This window comes from Sinocyclocheilus rhinocerous, unplaced genomic scaffold, assembly GCF_001515625.1.
Source record: "Sinocyclocheilus rhinocerous isolate Xijiao unplaced genomic scaffold, SAMN03320098_v1.1 scaffold1687, whole genome shotgun sequence".
Taxonomy (NCBI): Eukaryota; Metazoa; Chordata; class Actinopteri; order Cypriniformes; family Cyprinidae; genus Sinocyclocheilus; species Sinocyclocheilus rhinocerous.
Window position 1 is genome coordinate 1,228,234 of NW_015660051.1, and position 18,984 is coordinate 1,247,217.

Below are 18,984 nucleotides of genomic sequence, written 5' to 3' on the forward strand. Positions count from 1 at the left end.
CATAGTGATGTAGACATGTGGGGGCGTGTTTAAACGAGGAGTTTTAGGTAGGTGTGGACGAGTCTTAACTTTTATTAAGAATATCTCTTTGGGTTTGAGACTTTAGTCTTTGCAACTTTAGGGATCTTATCTATTCACGAACAGCTTGTAACACTCCAAAGAGAAAGGAAAACTTGAAATCACATCATATGACCCCTTTAAAAATCTTACCGATCCCAAACTTTTGAATGGCAGTGTAAATACATATTATCTTATACAAACGCAGCTCTTACTTTTCCTCTTTAGATTTGTTCCGGTTCTTCTCCGTTTTTCCTCTCCTTTCTTTTTCTTCTGGCCCCAATGGTCGCCTCCCATCTCTCATCACACGGGCACAGAGGTCAGGGTAGTCCAGGCACACAGCTCGCAGTAGCCATCTGAGACCTCGCAGGGTCTTTCTGTCTGACCAGCGACGCAGGTCCATTGAGGCAGAACATGGCTCCTGTAGATTAAGAACAAACCGCTCAAAATGCACTATAATAAAACTACTGGTAACCAGTCAGAATGTTGCCATAAACTTTAACATGACATATCGTCAGTTCCCTTACTATGTCCTGGAGGTTAATCATACGTTTTGAATATGTCAGAATGTTTATTGTTTCACAGTACTCACAATGTGGCAAAGGGAACGGCTCTGGTTGACCAGCCTCTCTAGGGAGAGAATTTCAATGAGTTCATTTCCCAGAAGAGAATTCATTTTGTCCTGTTTATTTGCCAGCCTGTTATGAGATATAGAGGTGGCCAAAATAAGCTGGATTGCAGGCAAAATTCTAAAAGTCACCTATTAGACACATGGTTTAGTACTGCTATTTGTACCTTGATAATACTGAATTTTATATTGATTTTAAAAACTGGATAGCTTGGAGCATTGTTAAAGAAAAGTATTTTAAAAATATTATATGATTTATAATAACCTGATATATTTTCTTCAAAAAGATGATTTAATAATTATAGAAGTTTCTTACACAAGAAGAGGTTTTCCTGCTACTCTTGGATGCTTCAGTAAGTTCACCAGAGCTTCTCTGACCTCTTTCATTCGTTGTCTATCACTGGAATCCACCACAAAGATGATGCCGTGAGCTTCACCGTAATGCTCTCTCCAGGACCCCCGAACCTCAGGAGCCCCTCCCATATCCAGTAAGTTAACCAAATAGTTCTCCACCCTTAATTCAGTGCAGACACATACGTGAGTGGGACCTACATCTCCAGGGGGCACTGAACAAAGTTACATAACATTAACACTCAACAAATTGATGTCAGTTTAGCAGATCTCTCACTTATATACTTATACATTTATTAAATGTACCTAAATTACCTCTTAACATCCCTCTGACACAATATGTTTTTCCAGCTTTGTCCAAGCCAACCACTAGAACAGTGATCTTCCTAGAAGATGTTAAAACAAGGTTACTTCAGTGGAAATAATAATTTAATATGTGGCATTTGTTGATAATAGGCTGACCTCTTCTGATCAGCAACAACAACAACAACAACAAAATAATATAGAATTGTATAGGATTTGCTAGGCTGACAGGTACCTCAGTGGTTGCTGGAGTTTGGAGACCCAGCTGCAGCAATTGCTCATGAGGTTGAACATGTTGACCTGAGGAGGAGAACACCAGGGAGAGAACCATTGTCTCCTTAACTCGTACCTGAGAGCAGATAACAGGGATGCTCGATCATTTGAGAACCTGGACCACAAAACCAGTCTTAAGTCGCTGGGGTATATTTGTAGCAATAGCCAAAAAAACATTGTATGGGTCAAAATTATCGATTTTTCTTTTATGCCAAAAATCATTAGGATATTAAGTAAAAGATCCATGAAATGTTCCATGAAGATATTTGGTAAATTTCCTACTGTAAATATATCTGATTAGTAATATGCATTGCTAAGAACTTCATTTGGACAACTTTAAAGGCGATTTTCTGAATATTTTGATTTTTTTGCACACTCCGATTCCAGATTTTCAAATAGTTGTATCTCGGCCAAAGATACATATTGTCATACCCTAACAAACCATACATCAATGGAAAGCTTATTTATTCAGCTTTTAGATGATGTATAAATCCCAATTTCAAAAAATGGACCCTTATGTCACATTTGTACTCATGGCCTCAGAATACATGTAAACCTCAGCTGTTGTGTCTCGACAGGCATTAACCTTAAGAATTAGGGATTCATTAGTTACATGAATTTCTGACACCCACACCTACCCCGTAATACCTGGAATGCTTGAAAATTAACAGCATGGTAAAATATAGGATCAGTTTTTTTATTTAAGGTTATAACACACTTCATTTTACAACAAAGCTAAATAACAAAACCTCTAGTCTTCTTTTCATACTTAAGAATCAGCATAAGCCAACATTTTTCAGCATTTGGCCTTTATAAATTCATGGCTTTAAAAGATCAAAACACTGCAAAAGAGCTGATTAGGCTTTGTTTTTGAGCCAACTAGCAGAATAAGCTGTTTCATGGCAAAATAACCAGGTCATATTCAGATAGCAGCTGCCTGTCCTCAGATGTAGTCACACAGTAGTCTAATTACATTTACAGGTGCCTGAGATGTAGGAAGATTTGCGATCTCTGTGCTTGGTCCATCAATGTACATCTGTTCAGTCCCATAAGCCTTTAAAGAGTAGTCTGAGTCAATTACGCTGTTCTCCTTCTGAACACTTGACCCCTTTACCCAAGCAGCATGTGCTGCTGTAGCCCACCGATCAATTACTCTCTATATTTGGAAATGTAAAATAAGTGTAAACATTTTTTCTACATAATAAAACTTTCCGACTGATACCTATAATTAAGGATGCTACAAATGTCAGTTCTAAACTGCATATTTGACTATAGATACAGGGCATCAACATGCTAGTGTGGATTATAATACAGACTGTAAACTGATTATAGGACCAAAAACTCTGAAAAGTTTCAGAGTGTTTGGAGACCACTATAATATTCAGTGTAGTCCTCTGCACGATCACATGTGATCATAAACAACATTAATGAGTATACAGACATATGCAGAGCAGATAATACAGCAATCATATATATAGAGAATAGTCAGTGAAAAAATAAATAAAACTATCATACATTACTCACAGTAGTATGTCAGACTCCATGCGTTTTTGTTCGTCTCTCCAGAGACATTTTGCACAAGTCTGCTAAAAACTAATCAGGCTCTACTTATTCCTCTAATCCTGTCACCTCATGTGGGAGGAGCTTAGAAGGAACACCATCAAATCCTTATAACCAATCATATGGGAGACAGGTGACAGCTGCCATTCTGAATGGTTTTATCTGGGCTAAATGTAGACATCTGCCAGGTTATTATAGGCCAAATATACGTAAACATCCTCACAAATATTTAGAATTTTAGCTATATGAGTTATATGAAAAGTCCATAGACATCTGCTTTGAGGTAAATGAGAAATATTTTATCTACTACTCAGTCTAATACACATTATTGTGGAGCATCATAGCGTGATGACATTTACACACCACTGGCAGATAAATAATCCAAGGGACGCAGGCTCACTTGTACGTGCTTCTAAAATCTCCACCTTCTGAAGACTATTGCTGCTGCTTAACCAGAGTTAAAATCAACATTAGATTAAAATGGACAAGTCTTATTTTTTATGGAATACTGCAGTAGGCTATTGTAAATTATTTATCCGTGCACATCACTATTTTTTCATTCATGTCCCCTCTTAATCTTTCATCAAAAACATTAACTTCCCCTTCCCCTTGAAACAACATCTATTCTCTGATGACGTGTGCATCAACGGCGTAAGAACTGGCCAGTAATCCATCCTGTCCTGTCCACCAACCTGTCACTCATATGAGGTCACAGCAATTAGCAGACAACAACGATCCAATTAAATCCTGATGGATTCCCAGTGGGGGAATTTCCCACCCTACGTTTTTTTTCTTGTTTGAGAAGCCGTTTCACTCAGATATACATCACAATAGGGAAAAAAGACATTCCTAACTTTCATTTCATGCTGACATTATTACAGAAAACTAGAAAGGCCTGTTCAAACCAAGGATGGTAACTATAATGATAATGATAACTATAAAGTTTTAACTCATTCTAATTCCACATCACAGCAATAATGATAACGAGACAGCCAATCAAAATCCACCTTTAAAGAACTTAAGCTTGTAAAGACAACAAAACCTCTTTAATATAAATATAAATAATGTGAATAATATAAATATAAATAGTCATGTGCATAGTTTTCGTTCTTCGTGTGAACGGCTTTTAGCCTGAATTTTTTTATATGAAATTTCATTGTCATTTTTAGTCGATGTATGAAGCCAAGAGAGTTCATAGCAAGTTCATCACATTAACAATTATCATCTAAATACTTTTTGTCTCAATTTTGAATAGTATTGTTTTAAAAAATGTCTTTAAAATAAATGGCACTTGGTTTGATATTTTGTTAATTCAATGGCATTCATTAATTTTTAAGTGTGGCCAATTTTTTGGAGCCATTGTATATCATCAGTGATACATTTTACAGGAAGTCTAACAGCATCACAGTATACCACAATCAATTTCAGATGAAACTTCAGTGACCTTACCATGTCTATCTTTGTGCCCTTAATTCATGTCAGGAAGACTGTAATTATGATAACAACATGTAGTTTCAGTCTCAACCCACATCAAAGTCTGCATCTATATCTGTCACTGTCACAAGATTCCAAATCAAAGGTTGTTCCGAGCACAATACACAAACTGCGCTGAATCTCAACCTTTATCTAAATCAGCTAAATTTGAATAAACAAATATGTGACATAGGCGTTAGGAATGATTATCTGCTCTAATCACTTCCTGTTTTATCAGCTGCTTTTCATTTTCCAAGAATTTTAGAATTACAGCTGAGAACATAGTGTTTACTTCTGATAAGAGTCACTGGGAGGGTCTGATAAGCTGCAGTATGGAGTTTCCTGAGGTGTATGATATAATTTTGACCACCAGGGGTCCAATTCAAGACATTTATTTTTCTGTTTAGTCATTTCAGGATCTACACTTGAAACATATTTGGTGGTGAAACAGTTTTCACTCAGAAATTGCTTGCAAGTTTCACAAATAATTGCAAAGAAACGGCAAGTAACACATGCATTTTGAAAGTAGAAAGACTGAAATAGTATTTTCTCATACTCCAATAATCTTAGTTTTTATATATAACTTTGATCATTCCTTTTTCCAGTGTATTGTTAAGAATAAAAAAAACACTTTAGGCATGCGTCCACATCTATCAATTCGAGTTATTCTCTGAAAGATCAATTTACTGAAGCTAGTTTCTACCACTTAAAACCGGATGTGAGGCAACTGCCCGAAACAAAACAAAAGCAACATCCTCTTTACTCCTCTCTAGTCTGATCTGATTAAGTCATTACTGGCAGGTGCTTACTTCATCTGCTGACTAAACTCATGTGGAGCCTTGAACGCAGATACAACCCCTTGTCAGCTGGCCATGACACAAATGGAAACAGCTCAGTGGTCATGTTGCCTGTCCTTACAGCGGCTCATTTAATACACTAGATTCCATTAATCACAAGCTGGACAACTGCATATACCACATTATCTAAGATCCAAGAATTCCACAAGCTCATGAGTTTTACTAATCGCTGCATTATCCTATGATTGACTGGGCATTTGTGAGTTTGACGACTGTGGACCTGAGTCAGAGCAGGCCAAATGCATTTGTTTACTGATCATTGCTAGTTCAGTTGAGGATGAATCTGTGGGGGTGGGAAAGCGGAACAACAGCAACAGCACTACTGTGTGCCACTCCTCATGTACTAAAGATATTCAACTGAAATGCTAAATCTATATAGTGATAATTAGATTTAAAAAAGCAATAAACATTCTTGGATGCAGGTGCTTTCAAATAGCCATTGTTAGTTTTTTACCATGTGGCAGCCATAGGCAATGGCTGTTTGCAATGGGAGTATTTACAAGGGTGGTTTATGACCATGTGAGGCCCCTGGGGCACCAGGCTCTCTCTTGAATTTCTAAATTGAGGTACAAGTACAAGAGAGTTGCAATTGTGAGAACCACCACATGTGTAATGTATTTTAAAAGCAACACCAATGTAACGTGACTATATAAAACATCAAAGCTCTAAAAGGAGATAATATTTATAATTTCTACATTTATTTAAAAGGGTGGTTGATTGCGATTTCACTTTTTTAACGTTAGTTAGTGTGTAATGTTGCTGTATGAGCATAAACAATATCTGTGTAGTTCGTAGTCACGGGAAGGAGGCGGGAACCGGCGAACATTTGAACAAAACTTTAATAATAAAATAAACACAAAATAGTGCAACAGCCCCTCGCGGACGACTGTCGCGCACATATCGTCTTTTCAAAATCTGGCAGTCTAATGCCTACAAAAATGGCTGGTAGGGACTACAACAAGTTACTTCCCGGGTTTGTAACATCAACCACCCCTTTAATACTGTTCCTCGCGTCCTCCTGCTCTGCACACGCTCTGCATCTCTCTCTCAGCACGATCCTCTTCAATAATATCCTCTGCTTCTAAATCCGGCTCAAACTGATAAGCGATATTATTAATGACGCTGTTGTTTACAATACAATACAATACATGCTGCTGAGGTGAGGGGCGGGACATTTAGACACGCACTAGAGGCGGTTGAGCCAATCACAACACACTGGGCTAGCTAACCAATCAGAGCCCATCGCCTATTTCTGAGGGCGGGGCTTCATAAAAGCAGGAAATGATCAGCCCGTTACTCAGAAAAGGGACAGAGCGGTGTGGAATAAAGGTAAATTATGTGAAAAATAATGTGTTTTTTTTTTTTAAACGAAGCATTAACACATGTTAGACTGCACCCCATAAACACAATCAAGCCTAGAAAAAAAAACAGTGACCCACCCCTTATTTTGCTAATGTTCACTGCTACAAATTCAAGCGGTGTTAGTCTGTCTGTGTATCATTTTACACCTGCAGTAGTTTGATTCTGGGTGTCAGGACATAGTGGTACTCAATTCAAGGCCCCTGCGGTCAGAGACCCATTGGCCTGGTAAGTAATATGTCCTTGACTATACAAATGTAATATGTACAACTGGACAGATGGCAAGCTAAAGCCATTTTCTCATGAACAACTGAACATACAAAAGCAATCATTATTTGCATTGCGGTTTGAGCAGAAATCAAGGAATTCAGGCTTTAAACATTTGTTGTTTCAAGAACCGTTTATCTTGTATTAGCATGATTAATATTATTAAAGAATATTACAGAAAAGGAGTGTCTAGATTACTTGTATGAAAGTATAATTGGTTATATGAAAAAAAAAACAATACTTAAATTTTTGAAAAGCATCAGATCGTGTTGTGCTGATGATCATTTTTGCTCTGCTGTTCATAAGAAAATTCATTAAGATCTGCAAGACAAGCAAAATACTATATATTATAAATTACATATTTAAGTGTGTTTATGAGGTTAGAATGAAAATATGCCCTTATAAAGGTTAAAAAATGCCCTTATATAGGTAATAATATGCTTGAAAATCATTTTGAGAGGGCAAATTTTGCACTTAATTAAAAAAAAATACATTTCTGACGCTGGTGTGATTCAGGTAATGTTTCTAAGCAAATGAATTTCACTTTCAGCACATATACATATATTTATATATTTATTAAGTACTGGTAAGTAACAGCTGGCTATATTTGTACTCCTGCATTATTCTTTTTTATAAGATATTTGTCCATAAATCTCTAAGCAGTATGTTTTTAAGCCTCTCTACTGTCCCTACCCTTGCATTTCATGTGAATAAATAGACAACCAAAAAAAGAAATGCTAATATTAAAGATATAGTATGGAATATGCAAGCCAGTGGGAACGAGCAACTGAAGGTGAACTATCCCTTTAAAGCCTCAAGGATACTGCCATCTGAACACTTGACCCACTTGATACTGTAATTGCTGCCATAAGTTTGCCCTCTTATTCAACTGCAGTGAAAAGAAGATACAGAACATAGACCTATTAAGTGTACGACCTGGGCGCGCTGGGCAGAAACCACTGGTCCGGTTGGACATCGCTGGTTTTACAGTATTCAAGTACGGATTAAAATAAACAGTGAAGTTCAGAAAAGCGCCTAGGAACAACTGCGTCGGCAGAAGGGGAAAAGTTCTGACAGGTAGAGCAGAGAACAAAAGTTTGCTGTTGTGCAGTCATGGATGAAGATTCTGAAGAATCGATAATGGAGGACAGGTCAGGATTTACGGAGGTATACTCAAGAAAGAAAAACTCAAAACGTAAGAAATCTTCTAAGGACCAAGAAGATAGTGGGGATATGGTGGTAACTACACAAGATACAATTAAAAAAAAGAACAAAGCAAATCAGGAAAATCCAAGAGAACAAATTGTACAAAATACTGAGGAGAATGGTTTCAAAGTTATGTTGACATTTGAAAAGAGTTCAGGAAAGCATTTGCATCCAATAGGACTATCCAAAGCGATCGATAAAATCATTGGAACAGTTGTTTTGGCTAAATGTTTAGGACAAGGGAGAGTTCTGATAATAGTGAAAGATGTTGGACAAAAAAACAAACTACTAAAGATGAAAGAAATGAATGGGGAAAAGATTACATCCAAAGAGATTGGAGTAGCTAAGGTTGAAAAGGGGGTAATATATGGAATTCCAACATATATAACCACTGATGAAATTCATGAAAATATAAAAGGAGGGAAAATTGTTAATGTGAGAAGACTGTATAAAAACAAGGAAGGACAACGACAGGAAAGTATGAATATCTTGCTGACATTTGAAGGGAAAATGCCTGAAAAGGTACAAATGGGATATATTAGTTATCCAGTAAGAGTGTATGTACCAATGCCATTAAGATGTTTTAAATGTCAACGAATTGGACATGTGGCTGCAGTGTGTAGGGGGAAAGTAAGATGTGTAAAATGTGGAGGAGAACACGAATATGACAAATGTACAGAGGTGAATGGACTAAAATGCTGTAATAAGTAGGAATATTTGTGTATATACGTGTGTAAGAACAGGAAAAGAAAAACAAGGAATAAATTGATAATAAATAAACCATGACTGCATAACAACAAAAGTAGGTGGCGATATGCACACAGGATGTAACACGCCAAAAAACGGAAGAAGAAGACCTATTAAGTGCCTGCAATATGCAATGCCAAGACACAACCAACTTGGTTAACTACAACCGGAGTGCACTAGGACCCGGGGGATTCCAGCAGCCAGAGACAGTGCAGGCTTTCAGTCACTGCATGTCAGGACCTGTTTTTTTTTTTTACAGTCTATGGTCAGGACACACCTGGCTTTCTGATCCGAGACAAGTCCGTTGAAAGTCTCTCTGCGAAATGGAAATTAACTGAAAGGTTAATAAATCGAAGTTGGCGGCATCGTAATGTCTAGATGGGTACGTAGCATGTTTTAAAACAACAGAAGATCACTTCATACTATATACTTCGGTTACTTTCTTTCACAGAACTGCATATGTGGCATTGTGCAGAGTCGATTTCACATATGGAGCACGCAGACGGTTAATTTGAGATCCAAATCACCGACGATGAAGTTTCCTGAACAATGGCATGAATGCTGCTCGGATCGAGCCATATAAAGCGCACGAGAAGTGGAAGATGGAAAACAACAAGCCGAAAGAGCATGACATCACGGAGGTGGTGGCGCAGCAGTCCGCCGCGAACCCGAGTGAGAACGGCGTCATGATGGTGATCAACCACTGTAAAGTTCATCCACCCTTCAGCGTGCTGTGGGCGACCGTCCTGTACTGCGCGGAGTTCATATGTGCCTCGGTGCTCAGCAGCACGTACCATAAGTCTGACGACGTTGTGTGGACGGGACTAACTATTACATTCATGCTGGTTCCGTCGGTTCTGACCCAGCTCACGCTGACGTTCGTACACCGGGACTTGGGGAGAGACCGACCCTTTGTGCTCTTCATGCATCTGCTTCAGATGGGGCCTATTATAAGGTATGAGCTTGAGTGAGAAGACACTTGATACAATATTGACAAACACATACGGGCCAACATACTTCAGCATGTTAATACACAGGTGTGAATGTTAATCATGGTAGGTTAGTTTCACTCTGGGATACAAAAAAGTTGAGCATTTCCACAATTATTGCCCAAGAATAAAAGAGAGTTTACTGAACACACATTGACGTTTTGTGGCAGTGTGTTGTGAGTCATGTTATCACAGTATATGAGGTAAAATGTCACAATAGAAACTGACATTAAATAGCAGTATAAGCTTTCAACTATAGTTAAACTTTAAATGGTTATGAAATACAAGATAACTAATGAAATTGCACAAATTTAAACCGCAACGTATAAACACATCAAACCATTATTTGGCCTTCCGATAAGTATTTTTTATTTTGTATGTATATACAGTAGGAACAGTATTTTGGACCTCATATGTGTATATCTATATACACGTTTCTTCTGCAAGGATGCCTTAATTTGATAAAAAGTGACAGTTAAAACATTTATATTTTAAACTTTCTATTCTTTCTATTACATTTTAATATACATACAAATAGCTTGTGGATTCACATCAAGTCTTCATTAAGTTATACATATATAACTTTTGGCTGTGTATTTACAGTATATAGTACCACTCAAAAAAGGGCACTTAATTTCCACCCATTTGTATTATTTCATCATTTGATGACTTTACTATTATCCTAAAATGTGGAAAAATCACAACACTTAAGTAATGATCAAGAATGAGTTGATGTATTCACATTTTTGACTGGTAAATGGCAGTTTCAACTGTTCAGTTTTTAAGTAGTGAGGATCTTTCCCCCAGAAGTTTCCACTTCCCAAATGCCAGGCAGGCTTAGTAATAGTTCAAGTAACAGCACAGAACAAAACTACAACTCCTGGAACTTTACTTAGATATCCTCTTACAGTATATTATGAAATTACACAAGTCAGTGTTATTAAGAATGCTCAGAGTTCAAACCACTACTTAAAATTAGGGCTGGCTCGATACCACTTTTTTAGAACCGATCCCGATCTGATACCAGAAATTCTGAGTATCTGCCGATACCGATCCGATACAGCGCAGTTTATTTTTTTAAATCAGTGTAGAATTACTATACCTCAATGTGTGACCTGATCATCACTCTTTTGTGTGATAAACACAATCTACCACATATAGACAACTTCATTGTAAAAAGAAAAACAACAAATGAATAAATATATAATCATAATCTATGATAAAAATACTACTATAAACTAGTGGATAATTCAGTAGCAAAAGTTATTCTAGAAAAAATCATGAGTGCACAATAATTTTATAAAATCTAAATATTTAGTGGGGAAAAAAACATTATTTGGTGGGGAACAAATAAAAGTGAATAAGTGTAGGGCTAAATTTGGTAAAATGTTAAACATTGCTCTTTGTATTGTTGTAAAATACATTCATGAAAAACAAGTAGCCTAATATATTTATATTAATTAATATACAATAAAATTAAAAGACATTTCTTTTAAATGTATAGCACAGTAATGAGGCAGCAACATATGATAGATAAGACAACAAGAAAAGCTATTAATAATCTTTCATTGCGCAAAAGTATTATAACATGATGAAAGGCTCCTATATGGAGCGACACAAAGCGCTTATGCGCATCCCGTGCGCAGAATTATGTGCTTGAAGCAACAGAGTCACAGCGCGCAGCAAAGAAAAGTTCAAAGCACAAAAAAGGGAAGATGATTTTGATGTGTAGTGTATTATATCTGTGCGATAGTCTATTGAGCCTTTTCTTTTAACCGTTTTAAATTTCAGTTACTGTGCGCATGAAGAACAATTCATAGTGCTCTCTACTCCATGATCTAACAAGACACCCGGTAGAAAGTAACGTTAGCATGCTTTCGAAACAGCACTAAACTCCAGCAAGATAAAGTCCTTTTATACAAAACCACTGATCTTTATCTACAGATCAAGTATAATAATAGGAACAGTGAATCATCTTGGAGAGAGTTTAATCGTCTTGACTGTCGTAACCGAACGCGACGCGCAGATTGAATACTGAATGGAGGATGACTGACAGCCGCAGCGGAGAGAAGAGTTTACGTGAACTTGTATTTAACGACTTAAATACTCATCTGTACTTCACACTTCGTCTCAGAACACCTGAAATAAAGTGCAAGGAAACTTTGTGGTGCTTTATAATGATTTTGTCCCTTTCGTGAGGCTTAACAATAACACCGAATAGTATACGCACAATAGCCTAAAGGATTTGGATTGGTCTCGTCTGACCGATATCCCCGATCCAGCAGAAAATGCCAGTATCGGAGCGATACCGATCTTGAGTATCGGATCGGCGCACCCCTACTTAAAATGTTGGGTGTCTCCCAAAAATATTTTAGATACAGTACTCCCCTTGCTTCTGGCATCCATGTTACAAATTTCAAAATGTGTTCAGTCTTGTTGAGCAAACCTTGACATGTTTTCCGTGTTATTATGGTGGAGTCTAGGAGGTGTTTCGAGAGTAAAACCAAAAGTTTGCAGTGCGATTGAACCTTATTGGTTGGAATTGAAATCTAAGGGTGTGTGTTGCCACACATAAACAAAACTACCATAATTTTTTCTGTCTACCGTCTGTTATTGTACTCTGTTTAAACAATACTGCTATCTGGGAATATGTGGCAGGTAACACAAGGACAGTTAATATCTAGGTCGTGGTCATAAATATCTTCAGAGGCTGTTGACTGTACAGCAGAAATCAATGTCAAGTCTTACAACTGGTGTACAGATTTATACTCTTAGCAGTGCACTACACTTGCTTTTTATGTAATTAAAAATTATATTTACAATTGTCTTATGCCAAAATGCTAAGCTGCTTATATTAAAAATGCATTTGCTTATGATTTCCTACCAAACAAATAGCTTGTGGATTCACATTAAGTCTTCAGATCTGCAAGAAGTTTTTGTTTTAAGTTGATTTCTATAAAATACTGATCTATGATTGACTGTACACATACAACATGGCACATCTGTTTTGCTGCGTATTGTCAAGTCTGAACAAGAAAAAGAAAAACGAAAGAGGAATGCATTGTGCAGGTCCAAGTTGTGGACTAAGTCCTTCTTTGGTGTACTGTTCTGAGGTCAGTAAGCAGTCAGTAGGCTGTAAGAAAATATGAGGGTCTGGGTCACCTCTATAAATATCTGACACAGTGTCATAAAATCATTCTCTTGAAGAGGAAATGTCTTATCTTACTAAACTCAGATCTTCCTGTTTATACAGCAATCATCTCATTGTATTTCTTGGGAGAAGAGCTATTGAAGGGTGATTCTTTTTGAAGTGACTGTGGATTTATGTGAATATTTGTTCCTGTTGGTATTTGGCATACAGTTCTACATGGGTTTGTCACATTTGTTAGGGTTTTGTGGTTTACCAAATTTGGGCTGAAAACACAAAAGTTGTATGTTGAATCCTGATAAAGTAATCCCACTGTATCCTTCGGATAGAAAAAAGCATTCACCATTGGCAAGTATTAAGTATCAAGAACAAAATAGCCACCTTCATCATCTCCTTATATAAAAACAGGGCCTGTAGTTGCTGTGCAGAAACCAAATACTGTCTTTAGTAATCATTTTACCAAGCTCTGAATAATAGCCTTATAACAGGCTCTGGTTTCTTTGTGCAGCACAGGCCAAGAGTTCTAAAATGGCAGACAGCTTTCACTTTATTAGATTATAAGTGACCCACACTTTGTAGATGCCATAATGTTGTGCATCAGATTATGCCAAAGTGTAACAAGCCTTAAATAGCTTTATTTTTTATATATATAATATTTCTAGGTGCTTTGAATGGATTTGATATTTTTTCTGTGTTTCTTATACAAATGTATAAGCTCACAAAATAGTATCATGTTAAACAAACACTGACAATCAAACATTTTATATTAGTGTTTGGGTTGTAGACTTAATTTACATGCTTTTGAATAAACATGGCCACTCGTGCAGACTGGAACAGCCTCTTCTGCATGCTGTGCAGATAAGTGTTAACATTCTTGCTCAGAGCATCCTTTTCATTTTACAGCTAAAGAGGTGTTCACAATGACATTCGCTGTGATAAAATGAGTGGAAGTCATTTATGTTCATTTAGAGTTAAAGCTCGGGTTCGATTCGAGGCGACATGAGTGACAGAGTCATTTGGTGAAGGGACAGTGTGAGCAGAGAAACTCACGTGATCTGTCATCTGATGCTTTACATGCAGCAATTGAGTAGGAGTGCCTATTGCCAACCAACCACACAGAAACATAACAAACTTACACAATATAATCATGCAGTTAGTGTGAATTGCATTTAAATTGATTGTTAACCCAAAAATCAAAACTCTGGGATCTTTTATTTACCCTCGGGTCATTCTAAACCTGTACAACTTTTTTTCTTATGTGGAACCCAAGAGATAATATTTTGAAAAATGTTGGTAACCAAACAATTGTGGTTGCAATTGTCTTCTATTGTATGGAGAACTTCTTCTTTTATGTTCCACCGAAGAAAGAAAATGATGACGTGTCATTTTTGGGTGAACTGTCCCTTTAAGAATATTGCTGTTATGTTTTGTGATCATATATAGTGAGTCACACTCAATGAATTTATACAAAGAAAAGCATTGCATAAAGGGTTGCGTAAAATAAAACGATTTCATAACACAGCCCACTGGGGACTTCAGCAAAGCATTTGTATACAGTAAACTATTCAGGAATCTTTTATGCTCACCAAGGCTGCAATACTGCAAAACAGTATTATTGTGAAATATTATTAATATGTGAAATATTATTAATATGTAAAATAACTGTTTTCTATTTTAATATATTTAAAAATATAATTAATTCCTGTGATGGCAAAGCTGAAATTTCAGCAGCTATTACTCCAGTTGTAATTTTCTTATCATCATTGTCTTATTGTCATAATTGCGCTGCTTAACGTTTTTGTGCAAACCATTCGACATTTTTTATACAAATTGTTTGATGAATAAAAAGATGAAAAGAGCAGCATTTATTTGAAATAGAAATATATTTTTAATATATTCATGTCTTTACTGTGACTTTTGATCAATTTTATGCATCCTTGCTGAATACAAGTATTAATTTATTAAAAAAAATAAATAAATTTACTGACTGCAAATTTTGAATGGTGGCATGTACATAATTTTATAAAATCTTGTTTATAGATGCATATTATAGTTCACATCAGTGTTGGGCTGAAATGACTTGTTTTCTGTGATTGTAATAATGTTAAGCATGTTCACTCATGTGGTAAATTTAATTTGATTGCAGTTTAAAGGCAATGCTTTATTCAAATTAAGAGTGAAATGCAAACACCACTGTTGTGAAGTTTTCACCCAGAATGAGCACTGACAGCACACTTCTCATATTTCAGCAAATTGCAAGCTGATAAACTGGTTTGAAATAGTTTGATCTCTAAGATTTTGCTGCCACCTTGTGGAAACTAACTGTATGAGTAGTGAAAGTCTGTTTTGTTTGCTCAAATTGGTCAATCATGTTAGAATTCAAAGTTTTATTACTTTTTTGTTTTGTTTATAAATCAGTTGCCATATCCTCAAAATCCATTGTAAGCAACAGAATCCGTTTTTTAGTATCTGCCTGATTCCTTTTTCCTTTCAGGTGCATTGAAGCTCTTGTTGTTTACTGTCAGGCGGGAAAAAAGGAGGAACCATATGTTACGATTTCAAGAAAGGTCAAGCTAAAGCATGGCAGAGGCTTAGGCCCAGCCTTCGAATGTGAGATCGGACATTCGGAGCGCAAACTAGCCGTCCACCGCAATGCCTTCAAACGCACAGCTGTCATCCAGGCCTTCCTAGGCTCCTCTCCACAGCTCACACTACAGCTCTATGCCACCATTCAGGAAAAATATGTCCTTCCCACACGGCGTAAGTCTGAATTCTTTACCAGATACCAAATGTAATATTGGTAACACTTTACAGTAAGGTCCCATTAGATAATGGCAGTTGATGCATTAACTAACATGAAAGGAATAGTTTACCTAAAAATGAAAATGTACTTATCCTCAGACCGTCCAAGATGTAGATGAGTTTGTTTGTTCATCAGAACAGATTTTACATCACTTTATCATCAATGGATCCTCTGGAGTGAATGGGTCAAAATAAGAGTCTAAAGAGCTGATAAAAACATCACAGTATTTCCTAAGTTACATTTTAATCAGCTGTTTGGACTCTCATTCTGATAGCACCCATTCACTGCAGAGGATCCATTAGTGAGCAAATGATGTAATGCAAAATTTCTCCAAAACTTGTAATGAAGAAACAAACTCATCTACATATGATATGGCCTAAGGGTGAGTAAATTCTCATTATTGGGTGAACTATTCCTTTTAACAAACAATAAGAATTACATTTGTTACAATATTTAATAATCTTTAGTTAATAAAAGTACAACTGTTCATTGTTAGCTGAGGTCCCTTATATAATATTTACAGACACAACATTTGATTTTAATAATGTATTGGTAAAAGTTTAAATTAACATGATCTAAGATTAATAAATGCTTTAGAAGTATTTATTTCTTGTTATACTTTACATGTACTAACTATAGTAATAACCATTATTACATGCAACTAACTCTAAATGTTAATCCATATTACTCACTACATAAATGTATATTCACACTTATAACAAGGACACCTAAAAATGAATTGTGACCATATTTTTATTATTAGTTCATGTTACCTAATGTAGTTAACTAATGTTAACAAATGTAACATCATTGTAAAGTGTTACCATAATATTTGTATTTTCTATATTTTTACACTAATGCTCATCATATTTGTGTTTACAGTTGCCCTGATGATCATTTCCATGATATCGATCGTATACGGAGCTTTAGTTTGCAGTGTTCTGGCCATACAGATCAAGTACGATGACTACAAAGTGCGAATGAAACCTACTGCCTACCTGTGCATGATCCTCTGGCGAGGGTTAGAGATCGCCACGCGGATCACCACCTTGGTGCTCTTCAGCACAACCTTAACAGTCTGGGTGGTCCTGGTGGGACTGACCAACCTGTTCATCTTCTTTTTCCAGCCATGGGTTGAGTTCTGGGCCAGGAAGGCATCACTGCCTGAGAACATAGAGAAGAACTTCAGTAAACTTGGCACCACTGTGGTGCTCTGCATGGTCACATTTCTCTACGCCTGCATCAATATTTTCTGCTGGTCCGCCGTGCAGCTGGACCTAGCTGACCACGACCTGGTGGAGAAACAGCCCCGCTGGAGAAGCTTGGCTGTCTACTACACCCTGCGCTTCATGGAGAATGTGACCCTTATCGTTTTGTGGTACCACTTCAAGTCGGACTTCTATGAATACGTTTGCACGCCGTTGCTGGTGGTGCAACTTATCGTGTGCTACAGCCTGGCTGTACTCTTCATGCTGATCTTCCATCAGTTCTGCCATCCGTGCCGCAGACTTTTCCACTACAACGTCGAGGACTGTCTACGTTGTGCTTGCTGCTGGAAGAAAAAGCAATCGCAGCCACCTGAAGACCATGCACATGGCCCACATGCACCTCCTGACCTCACCAACCACCTGATAGATCGAGAAACCGATGTTGTGGATGAAATCATGGAGGCAGCATGAAAAGCATCCTCTGTTCTGTTATTGTAGCGCTGTTTGGGGCCATGCTAGGCATATTTGCACATATCCTGACTCAGGAGTATTATATTTAGATGATGAACTCTGCTATATCTACTATCCTTAGTGTGAAGGAACAATTGATTTTATATGGTTTTAAAAGCTTCATGAAATTTGTGTTTTATGCCATTTGGAGCTGTCCTTCAAAGAAGGTGTAGAGCATGATAACCTTATTACGGTGATGTGGAGAGGGTAGCTCATCATTTATTAATTGTAGAGCGCTGAGCTATTTCTTTTTGTTGGCCATTGAAGACCAAAAAATGCCCTCGGTTGAGTTATGCTGTGATGATTTACAAAGGCAGCTTTCAGTAGAGAGCTGCATGGCCAGTCTGTAGGCCAGGTGTGTGGGAATTGTGCCAATATTGGAGCGATGAAAGGCACCTGTTGCACTAACATTTTCCAGGGAACTGTGACTCAACAAGCCAAAGAGCCTTCTGAACTTTTCTTAAGCTTGCGTCAAGAGTCCTGTGCTTTTTTTTTTGTTTGTTTTTTTAACCTTTAGATTTAGAGAACTTTCTTTAATGTTGTCAATTGAACTCGCATTTGCCTTAATATTGTGTGATTGTAATTGTGTGCCTGAATAGACTAATGTTCTTAATTTTCCACTGCAAAAAAGAGATGTTTGTTTGTTTATTTTGTATGGAAATATTTTTGCCTGAATTATGTGCCTCTTCACTACTGTGTTGGAATATATGAATAAAGACACATTGAATATCTGATTTGTGCCTGATAATCATGATTCTGAACTAAAGCATGCCTTTACAAAAGTGTTTGTCTATTAATATAAAGATTTTAAGGTGAATCACATGAAACCTGTTCAGAACATGCCTAGATCATATTTTAAATCAAAAGAAAAATACTTTACATATCTACATTACATAAATATTTTACATAAATTAGTTAATACTGTAATGTGGGGGGAAACTTTTTTACATTACATATTGTAATACATTATTAAAATAGTCATATACATAAGGGTAAAATAAATACAAATGGTGCTTTTTATGTAAGGGGACTGGGTAAAAGGCGCCTTTGATTTTATTTTCCTCTCAACCACTAGATGGCACAAAAACTTGGCGTAGCACTTTCCAAAACATCTGCTTTTCAAGATGCACGAAGCGCAAAGTTGATCATTTGATCTAATATTTGATGTTTTTAAAAATGTTGTAGATTTAAGTAGCAAATGAGAATCGCTAAAATTATTGAATATATTTTGGGACAAAGGACTTT

General features: G+C 36.8%; 2 protein-coding genes across 3 annotated transcripts in view; one reads left to right on the top strand and one right to left on the bottom strand.

The window, feature by feature from the left end:
- LOC107724824 (ADP-ribosylation factor-like protein 13B) overlaps nucleotides 1–3,460 on the bottom strand; it is a 4,696-nt gene extending 1,236 nt beyond the window's left edge. The window contains exons 1-6 of the mRNA XM_016533901.1: nucleotides 3,137–3,460; nucleotides 1,575–1,688; nucleotides 1,343–1,422; nucleotides 1,002–1,251; nucleotides 650–755; nucleotides 273–478 (exon numbers count right to left, since the gene is read on the bottom strand). Coding sequence (XP_016389387.1) covers nucleotides 273–478; nucleotides 650–755; nucleotides 1,002–1,251; nucleotides 1,343–1,422; nucleotides 1,575–1,688; nucleotides 3,137–3,156 — 776 coding nt within the window. The 5' untranslated portion in view covers nucleotides 3,157–3,460. The remainder of the gene's footprint in view (nucleotides 1–272; nucleotides 479–649; nucleotides 756–1,001; nucleotides 1,252–1,342; nucleotides 1,423–1,574; nucleotides 1,689–3,136) is intronic.
- A 5,794-nt stretch (nucleotides 3,461–9,254) lies between these two features.
- LOC107724833 (membrane transport protein XK-like) lies at nucleotides 9,255–18,228 on the top strand. Of its 2 annotated transcripts, none has more exons than XM_016533908.1 (4): nucleotides 9,255–9,463; nucleotides 9,533–10,036; nucleotides 15,713–15,978; nucleotides 16,904–18,228. In XM_016533908.1, the coding sequence occupies exons 2-4, from the start codon at nucleotides 9,636–9,638 to the stop codon at nucleotides 17,698–17,700; spliced, it is 1,464 nt and encodes a 487-aa protein (XP_016389394.1). In that variant the 5' UTR covers nucleotides 9,255–9,463; nucleotides 9,533–9,635; the 3' UTR covers nucleotides 17,701–18,228. The 2 variants fall into 2 exon arrangements, with proteins under 2 accessions (XP_016389394.1, XP_016389395.1); XM_016533909.1 differs by having other exon boundaries at nucleotides 9,557–10,036.
- The last annotated feature ends 756 nt before the right edge of the window (nucleotides 18,229–18,984 follow it).